At 45.1% G+C, this 12,082-nt stretch overlaps 1 protein-coding gene across 1 annotated transcript; it reads left to right on the top strand.

Annotated features, from left to right (window-relative positions):
- Window positions 1-279: 279 nt before the first annotated feature.
- On the top strand, window positions 280-1,710 carry sstr3 (somatostatin receptor 3; the record flags this gene model as incomplete). Its single annotated transcript, XM_084437602.1, has 1 exon — window positions 280-1,710. One exon carries the CDS (start codon window positions 280-282, stop codon window positions 1,708-1,710), a length of 1,431 nt encoding a protein of 476 aa, XP_084293728.1.
- Between the last annotated feature and the right edge of the window lie 10,372 nt (window positions 1,711-12,082).

A 12,082-nucleotide genomic window follows, 5' to 3' on the forward strand; every position in this document is an offset into this window, starting at 1 on the left:
AATAAATCACAGTTTCACATCTCTGACTAAACAAAGACTCTTCTCTTTTCTATTTGTTCTCTCTCTCTCTCTCTCTCTCTCCCTTTCTCTCCTTTGAGATATTGAGATTTCCTCAATGCAGGCAAACATGAAATATAGACTAAATTCAATAACTTCTTCTTGTATTCCCATAGGGCCAATGGGTGTGAGCTGAGAGAGACATACACAAAGGCAGCCAACCAGGTCCTCCCTGGTCCTCCTCCCACCTCCTTGGGCGACCACCCAGTTCACCTCTCCGAGATGGCAGAAGAGATGTGGGGAAACGGCACCGTCCCCTATCCCGACCTCCCCTTGTCTCTGCTCTGGCTCAACGATACCCTCCTCAATGAGACCTTGTTCAACTGTACCAACTCCACCAACTGCACCGAGCCTACAGACACCTCAGGCCTCGGGGTGGCAGGGGTGCTCTTCCCTCTCATCTACATCATTGTCTGCATCATCGGCCTGGGCGGGAACACTCTGGTCATCCACATCGTGCTGCACTACTCCAAGACCGAGTCTGTGACTAACATCTACATCCTGAACCTGGCTATCGCTGATGAGTTATTCATGTTGGGCCTGCCCTTCCTGGCTGTCCAGAACACCCTCCAGACCTGGCCCTTTGGCTCCTTCATGTGCCGCCTGGTCATGACCGTGGACTCCATCAACCAGTTCACCTCTATCTTCTGCCTGACAGTCATGAGCATCGACCGCTACCTGGCCGTGGTCCACCCCATACGTTCCTCCAAGTGGCGGCGCCCCCTGGTGGCCAAGTTGGTCAACGGGACAGTGTGGGCGCTCTCCTTCCTGGTGGTCCTGCCCGTGGTCATATTCGCCAACATTGAGAAGGCTGGCGCCAACTGCAACATCAATTGGCCCGAGCCGAAGCAGGTGTGGAGGGCCGCCTTCATCATCTACACCTCCACGGTCGGCTTCTTCTGCCCGCTCTTCATCATCTGTCTCTGCTACCTGCTCATCGTCTTCAAGGTCCACAGCTCCGGCAAGAAAGTCCACGCCACCTCCGCCAAGCGCAGGAAGTCGGAGCGGAAGGTCACCCGCATGGTGGTGATCGTGGTGGCCGTGTTTGTCTTCTGCTGGCTGCCCTTCTACGCCCTCAACATCATCAACCTGCGTGTGTCTCTGCCCGAGGGGTATCAAGGCCTCTACTACTTTGTGGTGGTGCTGGGCTACGCCAACAGCTGCGCCAACCCCATCGTCTACGGCTTCCTGTCCGACAACTTCAAACGGGGCTTCCGGAAGGCCCTGTGCCGCTCGTCTAGGAAGGTGGAGAACCACGAGCCCAGAGAGCGCCAGCAGCAAGAGGAGAGGAGGAGGGTCCTGATGCCCAGAGAGAGTCTGAGGAGGGCCGTCCGTCACGAAGAGGAGGATGACGAAGACGAAGACAGGGAGGAGGTCACGGAGATGACAGAGATCTGCAGGATCACCCAGAATGGCAACGGGAACGGACAGTCTGAGAGCTCTTGTGGCCTGTTCACAGAGAAGGCGGCAGCTCTGGGGGCATCCGAGTTGGCCTCCCCAGAAACGAGTGCCAAAGCTGGAGACGCCAATAGGAAAGGCCCAGGCTCTGGGCCTGCAGCAGCCCTTCTTAGTGGGCCCAAAAATGGGAATGTCAAGTCACTGCCAGAGGAACCGGTTGAGAAGAACACCTCATTGGAGATAAGTTACCTGTAATGTAAAACAACTTTCTCTGAATTTGTCAGTTTATACTACTTGAAATGAATTCAGTATTACAGAGTATCAAGTCTATTACACTGCCCTGAACTCTACTTATTCTAGGTAAAGATGTAGAAAACCAAACAAAGCTAAATGTTCCCTCAACTAATATTTGCATTCCTGACTGCAGCATTAGGACAGTGTAAATAATACATACATTATGTGTGAGTAACTTGTTCCAGAGCACAATTTATGTTTGTTATGTTTGTACAGTAAATATATCACCATTTATACATACTGTACAGTATCTAGCCTATGTGCCTTCATCCACATTCAAATCATGCTAGAGTTGTACATTTCTGTCCATAATGTGACAATAAGTCCACAATGAGACAATAAGTCTTTCTCAACTTTAAATTATTGTAGCCTCATGTAACCATTTGGAGCCCCACCTCAACCTTGGCTGGAGCTGGATGACGCCAGGGATGTAAGGATTGGAGATGCTGGCGCACAGTACCTCTGCACAAAGCAGTTACAGTAGCCCATTGACCATCTCTAGCAGTACAGGGCTGAACATCCCTGAACACCACATTGATAATTCTGACTGACCCAAGGGCCTCGTTTTATCAATACCCATCGCCTCCCCTCCGCAAGTCATTCTGGAGACCCTTGTTCCACATTTATTGATACAGACCAGAATGTGTCTAGAGTTTGTGGTAAATACATCCGTGGTCCATAATAAACCAGTGTTGTTCCCTAACTTCACACCACTGCCACCAGCTTACACAAGCATGCATATACTTTCACACAGACGCACGATGGAGAGGTGTGAAATCCTGATTAAAGGAACATTAACATGGATTTGTTTCTATAAAAGCTTATTTACTCTACTATTCCTCTGTGGGACCTGCAGGTTAAACAGAACTGTATAAAGAACTGTAAATACAGTGAAGTGTTGTGCAATTACCTCTGCCAGAAAAGAGTATCCTGTTGACTTGTGTTTGAGTGTGCGGGGAGCTTTTTATCTTCTATTTGGTGTTGATTTCATGCTGTTTGTTCGATCCCCCTCAGTGATAATCAGCCCTGTGCTTGTAGGTGGAGAGGTACGAGCCAGGTGACCGTATGATTGGTCGACTGGTTGTACCTTTTCAAGTCTGTGCGATACATTGGCCACTCTACACCCACACATTCCCGCCCACGTACTGTATGGACACACAAAGAGGTAAACAGGACTGTGGGTGACTCTGCTACCACTGATATTATTCACTCTTTTTGGCAGGGGCTGCTATGGAAACCCTATACAAACACTGGCAGTCACTCAAGGGTAGGAACACAACAGGGCCCACTCCATCCTGAAAGTCATTGAAATTAATTTACTTTAACCCAGGTGTGCTGTCATTGACATGTCCTCTACCACAAGTCTTCAAAAGTATTATTTTGTGATATCCTGCATCTATCGCATTCTGATGGGCCACACCAAAAGGTCATCAGTGTTATTGCTTTTTTGGGGGGTGTGGGGTGGGGGCTTTATCATTGCTTAGACAGGGATAACGTAGAGAGAGAGACAGATGGGGGATACATGTAGATAAATACTGTTGACATGTTTGGATAATCTACTCTGCAGAATGAAACTCTTGATCTTGCTTTTTCCTCATACAGTTGCAGTGTTTTTGTGGGAACCCCTCTCTTGTTTATACATAAAGTACAAAACAATAAATAAATAAAGACAAATAAAGATTGTGTTGCTGTGAAACTGTCTGATTTCCTTGCCTGTGTTTATTATCTTCTGCAAACGGAAATAATCCATAACAATCACATTCTTTCAATTTACATTTGGCAAAATGTACTCATTAAGTCTAATCCTACATTTGTCATCTAAGTATTATATTTGGAGATTCCACTCTAAACTCTCTACGGATTTGAAACCACTTTATTTTGGGTAACAGGCCAACACCACTGCAGTGCCTCAAAAGATGACTTCCTTGATCTCCTTTGACAAAGCGGTACTGAGCCCTCATTATGTAATGCTAGTGTACAGTCCTGTACACTGTACCTGCTGTGGTGTTTCCTTCCATTCAAACTGAAGCTGTCACACGGTATATATGTTACGGTCAATGTGAGAAAACGGGGAATGTGAGCTTTTCCCGGTTATTGCGCACATTCCCCGACCTCGCGGGGAATGTAGGAGAAACATGTTCGTTTCTCACATCTCCCGGGTAATGTGCACATTCTCCGACCTTGCGGGAGATGTGAGAAATTGGTTAGTATTTCTCACATCTCCCGCAAGGTAGGGGATTGTGCACATTAACCGGGAAATGCTAGCAATTCCCGACCTTGCGGTAAATCTAGGAAAGCGCAACCGTATGCAAAACCTCTGCGCAGCCGGGTGGTGGGAGAGGGCTTATGTGACGCCTCAGAGGGCGTGCACCATAAGAGGCACCCACGGTAGTTGGGCTAACGTTACTGGCGCACACCTGGGAGAGATTTTTCGTCTTTCTTTCGGCTAGCTAACGTGTAGGGTTCCTTTGGAGGTTCCCACCTTCCTGTTGTTGCGATTTTCATTTTGCGTTTGTTAACTTGATCACCAGTGTAGGCCTATCCTCCTAATACTACTCACACTGTGTGCAGCATAGGCTATATTACTGTTCAAGGTAGACCACAGACTGTTATTAACTGTAGGGGAGGACCGGGACGAATGAAACACTTTTTGGTTTGATCAGATTTACACAGAAATTAATAAAGATGGAGATTACATTTTTTGATGATGACAAACAACTTGTACATGTCCTTTACTAACCTATTAGTTGTAAGTTTGGTTCTGTGGTGTAACAGTTCAATTCAAGACGGCCGAGAACAGAAGATGTGCATCGTTTCTCTTGTCCCTGCCGTGCGGGGCGAGTGAAACAGAGGAGTGGGACGAGTGAAACAGTGAGATTGTTTTGCTTATTGTGTTGCGTAGCCTCGCGGCTTGTAGGCTAATTATCTTAACTTTCAACACATGTATAATTAGACCCAATTTAATGTTTCCATTAATGCAATTGATGCTATGTATTCGAAAACCATGGGCAAAATGTCAAGCGCCTCTCGTTCTAAGCGCACGAGCCCTCTCCCACCACCCGGCTGCGCAGAGGTTTTGCATACGGCTGGACTTTGCTAGATTTACCGCAAGGTCGGGAATTGCTAGCATTTCCCGGTTAATGTGCACAATCCCCGACCTTGCGGGAGATGTGAGAAATACTAACCAATTTCTCACATCTCCCGCAAGGTCGGAGAATGTGCACATTACCCGGGAGATGTGAGAAACGAACATGTTTCTCCTACATTCCCCGCGAGGTCGGGGAATGTGCGCAATAACCGGGAAAAGCTCACATTCCCCGTTTTCTCACATTGACCGTAACATATATATTATATAATTATATTAGCCTACATCTCTGAGGTATTAAAATATACCACTAAGCGCCAGGAATTTATGACATGGAAGGCTGATAGGCTATTGGTAGGCTACTGTAGGGTGGATGTTCAATGTACCTGATGTGCTGACCTACAGAGCTTGTGTGTGATATAATAATAGGAGACTCAGCGGCCCAGTCGAGCCTTCTCTTGTGAGAACCTGTCAGTGTGAATGTATCATTTGTCTTGTTGATCTCCCAGACTCCCACACTAAATGAGTCACTCATTATGCTGAGGAAAACACTCAGAGGACACATTGCTAATTTACACATCCAAAGCTTTATCTCATGACAGCAGGTTGCGTGCGTGGGTGTGTGTGTGTGTGTGTGTGTGTGTGTGTGTGTGTGTGTGTGCACGCACAAGTGTTACTGCATGTTTGTGTGTGATTCTATCCTTAAGTGTAAGTAAGTGTAAGTGACTAGTTGACAATCACATTGCATTCAGTACACACAGGAAGATGACAATGACAGGTCGATAGGACCCAGCGCCTCCTACATATTGAGCAGCTCCCAATAATGGCTGAAACTGAGCAGTACCTCGCTAACACACACACACACACATGCACTCTCACACACACACACACACACACACACGCACTCTCACACACACACACGCACACTCACACTCACACAGTAGGACACTCAAAGATACCCACTAATTTCCAAAGCTTTATCTCACAACAGCAGGTTGTGTGTGTGTGTGTGTGTGTGTGTGTGTGTGTGTGTGTGTGTGTGTGTGTGTGTGTGTGTGGTTGTGGTTGTGTGTGTGTGTGTGTGTGTGTGTGTGTGAGTGTGTGTGTGTGTGTGTTAGTGCACATTTGTGTGGGTTTCTGTCTGTAGGCCATATTCTAAAGGAGGATTGAGGTAATTCATTGAAATGCTTTTTTCCAGAGTGTCACATTAGGATGGTTATTAGGATGTCCTGAGGATGAAGATGTCCTGAAAATGACAGGAGCTTTGATAAGTGCCTTGGGATAAAAGCCTGTTGGTACTCTCAACATAGAAATAAATGGCATGTTGATGATTCTTTGGTGGATTTGAGGGTTTATGGAGAACAGAACTAAAGTTTTGAGGAAACCACAATGTTTGTAGGGTTCATGAAGTCTATATAATAGGTAAATAATGATGTGGGTATCTGCATCTTTGTTTTATAAAGACCAGCGCTGTGCCTTAGCAAAACCCAACAATGTCCATTAATATCTGAGCGCAAGATGAAGGATTAAGGTATGAGCAAAGATCAAAGATTGTCAAGGTTTTTAATGTAGTTGATATACATTACTGTCTTACACAGTTGAGTCAGGGGGTTTAAGAAAGAAAGGCAAAGAGGAGAGAACCAAGCAAAAAGTCTCTGCACTGCAAAACCACAATCAGAGGTACAAAGACTTAATGGGCACTGCTTAATACGTAGCAGCTGTCAGTAATTCCCTTCCCAAATATTGGAGCACTTCCAATTCCTTGATTATCATCCAGGGGCAAACTGCAAGTTCTGCATGAAAACACAGGCGGATGAAAGCAGTTTTTTTGAATGCAGGCCTATATCTCTAAGACAGCCGGTCTAGTTGAATGTCAGCTTTTCACACACATCATGCTATACATTTTGGGCGTCTCACTTTGGGCATTACTCAAAGAGAAAACATCTGATAGGATAAGCGCTTTGAGTGCCGCTAATTGGTGGAAAAGCGCTATATAAGTGCAGTCCGTTTACCATACCATTACTGTATTGGACAAAACAAGGTTCATTATAGCTTTAAAAGCTGACCGGGAAAATATCAAAGAATTATTACAGATGGCTTAACAACCGACCGTAGATTCCTTTTTATGAATATAAATATCCACATCTAGAAGGTCATTGAAAAGGAGTTCCGAACATCAAATTGAGTGCTCTCTCTCTCTTTCGTGTCTTTGAAGCTGGTTGGTTATATGACAGTTTCCCATGTCTTTACACAGTCCTTTGCATTTTTATTGAACACTGCGAGGTCCTTTGAGCTGCACTGGTTGGGTAGTAGAGGGCAGACGAGGCAGTGCTGCATTGTCTGCTCCTCTTGTCCACATTCACAGATGGTTTGGCCAGTTTCATAGCCCCATCTGGCCATGGCAGCTTTGGATCGCCCTGTTCCTGTTCTCAGGCGGTTTAGCGTCTTCCACTGGACCCATGGTGCTTCTGAGCCTGGGGGGAGGGCTTCAGAGGGAGGGATACCCATTTCAATGGGAGGGGGGAAATTGAGTGCTGAAGAAGATGTACAGGGGAGAGTACCCTCCGATGTATTCGGGGCTGTGCTGATGGCATGTCTCCTTTTTCAATCTCCCCATACTCAACTCATACTGACTGAAATTGTGAGGACTAACTATTTGTTTGTTGTTTTGTTTATTTTTATTTTTTATTTTCTTTGCATGCCAGATTCTGGTAATGCCACTATCAAGTTTTCTCTGGAAACATGCATGGAATTAATTGCCAGCCAGACAAGACACACACACACAGTAGGATACTGTAACATATTCATATATTTACACACAGAAGATCATATCATGTACATCCCACGGGTTGTGTACATTGGTGCACAAGCGCATAACATCATGAATTGCTAGTCTCCAAGGGAATGTTGCTAAGAGACCAATAGTCTGTGTGAAAGATAACTTAAAAGAGGAAAGTTTTCAGGGTGTGCTGTTATTAGATGGAGAGAACGAGTAAGTGGGTGGATGGAGAGAGAGCTAGATGGGCAGAATAATTGATTATTCTCTCTCTGAAGGTCAAGATGCTCCTTGATATTCCTCCTGAAAGATATAGTACAGGAATATGGTTGTGATTCAGTTAAAACTGGTTGTCTGTCTTCTCTATGAAGTTGCATGAAGTCATAAACGAAGTTATGCCTGAAGTTAGCAATTAAGTTATGCTTTATCTGATATCTGTTCTCCCAGACATTATGCGATGTTGAGGCCACAATACACAGTATACACAATATGCTATACACAGGGTGTGCAACAGGTACCAAAGTACAAAAGGGTAAAAATATATACCAGAAATGTGCAAAAATAAAATAAAAATACATATATATTGTCTGTTTACATTTGCATGTACGATGGTAGATGGGAACACAAGATATGGTGACTAGATACTGTAGATAGGGACATTCAGGTGCCAGATGGCCTACAGAAAGAAACTCCTTCTGGGTCTCTCCGTGTTCACAGAACAGTCCATTGCCTGCCCAGATAGCAAGCGGATGTGTAATGATTCTGGGCCATATATGGGCCGGAACTAAGCCACAAGGGCCAGATCTGGCCTGTATATGGCCCAGATCCGCTTGCTATCTGGGTGGGGTCCTTCAGGTTGGCCTCGGTCTTGCATCTCTTGGTATAGATGTCCTCGAGGTGGGGGAGTGGCTCACCGTTCAGCTGACCGTATCATTCTCTGTAGGGGTGCTGCTGTTTCCATACTGTAACAGGTGGTGATATTCCCAGTCACGATGCTTTCAATCATGCATGAGTAGAAGCTCCGTCGGATCTCGTGGGATGCTCTGAATTTCCTCAGTTGTCTGAGGTGGTCCAGTCTCTGACGTGCTTTCCTCACCACAGTGTCTATGTGTGTTGACCATGTCAGGTCCTTGGTGATCTGGATGCCAATGTACTGGAAACTGTCCACTCTCTCTACAGGGAGGTCCCATTGATATTTAAGGGGGGTGTAGTTCCTCCCCAAAGTCCACCTCCTTTGTCTTGCTGACGCTCAAATGGAGGTTGTTTTCCTGGCACCACTGGGTCAGGAGCCTTACCTTCTCCAGGTAGGCTCTCATCATTAATGGAGATTAGGCTTGTCACTGCTACGTTGTCCAGTGAGCCAATTATAATAGAATGGAGAATTTAAAGCAATAACCAAATTAATAATTCATTAATCTAATTGTTGCTTGCTGTTGCTTGAATTATGGTTTATTTTTTACCAAAATGACTTTTCATATGAATTAATGAGGCCACAGGTGAGGAGAGGGATGAGGAGGAAAGAGGAGAGGAGGGTGGGATGGCACAGTAATGTACAGTATCTGACACAAGGTTAGCCTCATGTTTGTTTCAAGTACCACACAAAGTGGCCTGTCCTAGATGATCAAATTCAGGCAGAATTTATTTGCTTTGGCACAAAGACCACCAATTGGTGTGGCATGTCTCCTCTGCGTGTGATATCTACATTCTTTCTTCTGCTGTGGTTAGAAAAAAACATCTGAGGGATTCCTGAAAGGTCTAACTTGTTGATGTAATGTGTTAGATAGATATCAGAATAAGTCGCAGGAATTTGTAAAAATGTCCCAGATTACTCTAATTCATCCTATGCGATGATGTCTTCTAAATTCAAAAGCTATCATTGTTCATAGCAGGCTCAGTCATTTACTGTAAAATCTGCATACAGTAGCTGGCTGGTACACAAGGCACAAACAAACAGAAAGCAGCTTTGCTCACATCACATCGCCTGCCTGCTGGTTGCAATCACTATTCTGTAATGAACTCTTCTGCAATAAACATTATGCATTTGCCTTAGACATATCGACAAACCAGTCTAGAACACATTTTCTTTGTCAGATTGTTTATCAAAGCCATACGCTACTGTATTAGTTATGAATTCTGTACATTTGGGGGTGCAGACCTGTGGCGAACGAGGGGCCCCTTTTCCTACATCTACGGGTTCTATTTACTGCAGTTGATCCATACCCAGATAGCAAGCGGATCTGGGCCATATATGGGCCGGAACTAAGCCACAAGGGCCAGATCGGGCCTGTATATGGCCCAGATCCGCTTGCTATCTGGGTATGCCAACACTAACTCACTGTCTCTGTCTGTTCCACCCACCAGACACTGTTTTCTGATCCTACATTCATCCTCATTTGCTCTCAGTGGGTTTCCCGTGCCAAGAGCAGAGCCTCTGCCCTTATCCCCCCGAGCCTGAGAGAGTTACAGCCTGTTGAGAGATTGATCTTTTCCTGCCTGCTCTCCATGGAATGTGATTGAGTTAGACGGAGGGAGATATGTAATTAGAACGAGGTACAGTGTGTAATTGCCCCTGGCACTGGTTATCAGCTGACCTTTCCTCCTCGGCTCCTTGCGAGGCTTCCCAATTACTCTTAATCAGGGAGGGCCGCCGGCCGCCGCGAGAGGTTTCTAATACCACCGCCGTCCCGCCAGCAGACGCGCTCGTCGATGACCTTATGAATCATGCTCTCATGCGGTTCATACTGTCCACTCACTCCACTCTCTCCATGTCTCTCAGCTTCAGAGTCCGGCAGACAGTCAACAGCCCGCTTGTGGCAGTTTGTCAACTTGTTCGGTTAATTCCCCTGCCAGAATTTCCCAACTGCAAATGTAAATGGAAGATGCCGCTGTGTGGGTGTCCAAGAAGTATAGTTTATTATCTTGACTTGCTTATTGGATTGGTTCCTATTGTATCCTTGTTTTGATTCAAGGCAGTTCCTGGCTGAGTCGTAGCAAGAAAAACCACATCCATGCACTGATTAAATGAGACAGGACTACCTCATAACCATAGAAATATATCATAACATTTTACAAACATGTAATCTGTGCATAATTAAATCACTCATCTTCTCATTTTCTACAAATAAGCTGTGTGTAACTGTGCTTAGAATACCAGGTCACACTTTAGGGTCACAAAAAACATTAGTTAACTGTTAACTAATGCTTATTTAGGGTTAGGTTAGGTTACTAATGTTAATTAATACCTTAGTTAAGGTTAGGGTTAGGGTTAGGTGAGTTAACCTTAGTTAACATAAATAACATTAGTAAATGGTTAATAGAGACATTAGTTAACTGTTACTTAATGCTTAATAATGCATTAACTAATGCTTATTAATATACCCTTATTGTAAAGTGTTACGGAATACCATGTAGCAGAAATTGAGGACATTGGGAGAATACTGTTGTCTGCAGAGCTGTTATGCTCTGCACATGGGGCTAACGCTTGTCTGCCCGGCATTGCTTGCTATACTGCAATGCACAGAAATCATGATTTGAGCCTGAATGTTGCTTTGTCTATTAAGAGCCCAGTGACTGGATGCCAATGAGAGCCTATTACGGTTATAGCCCACAGCAAAAACATGAGCATAACTTAAATAACAAATTTAACATTCAAATTGAGACCAATTCAAACTAGAAATGGTGCTCATGAATGCATTTTGTGGCTCTGCACATGCGTGCAAGCAGGACGTGGTTTGGTATTGATGCATTCGTTAGGTCGAGAGTTTTATGCCAGTCCAAACCCTGTGTCTCTGTGGACCTTCCCACGTCGAGATATGGCCGTTTCAATCCCCCCCATTGGCAATGAATGGGCAGAAGTCCAAAAAATGAATGGAGGTGAAATGAACATGGTGAGTGGCCATGTTTGTGTGGCTCTGTGGCCCCTCGGGTCACAGCCTGTGGGAGGCGGTTCGATGCACCCCGGGCTCTCTCCCCCCACCCCCCAGTCCAAACCACGTGTCTCTAGCGCCCCCACACGGGGAGCTGGCTTTGCTCAAAGTTTTGTTTTAATTTGTGGAATTCATAGAGAGGTCTACAGCATACCATAACGTACCGTAGTTAACGTAGTGTATCAGCGTAAGAACTCTCATGGGTCTGGTGCTGAGACTACCTCTTGCCCTGCGCTGTCACTGGGGCAGAGGTTACAAAAGCCTAGAACCATACAAAGCACAAAAAATGTCAATTAAACAAAGACCTCAAAGATGACCTCCTTTAGCACCTTTGGTGTCCTTGTGATCTTGTAACCCAAGGGCATCTGGGTTCACGCATCAAAACAAAGGAGTGTATGGATGGCAGGATGCAGACAGATAGGAAAGAATTATGAGCACCTTTGCTGTAAGATCTGAGGAGGCTATCGTATTAGATGACAAACATAAATACAAATTGCAGTTGTTTGCTTGTCTAGAATCAAATTACAAAGAGTCATTACAAAATTG

Source organism: Borostomias antarcticus (assembly GCF_949987555.1).
Source record: "Borostomias antarcticus genome assembly, chromosome: 5".
Lineage (NCBI taxonomy): Eukaryota > Metazoa > Chordata > Actinopteri > Stomiiformes > Stomiidae > Borostomias > Borostomias antarcticus.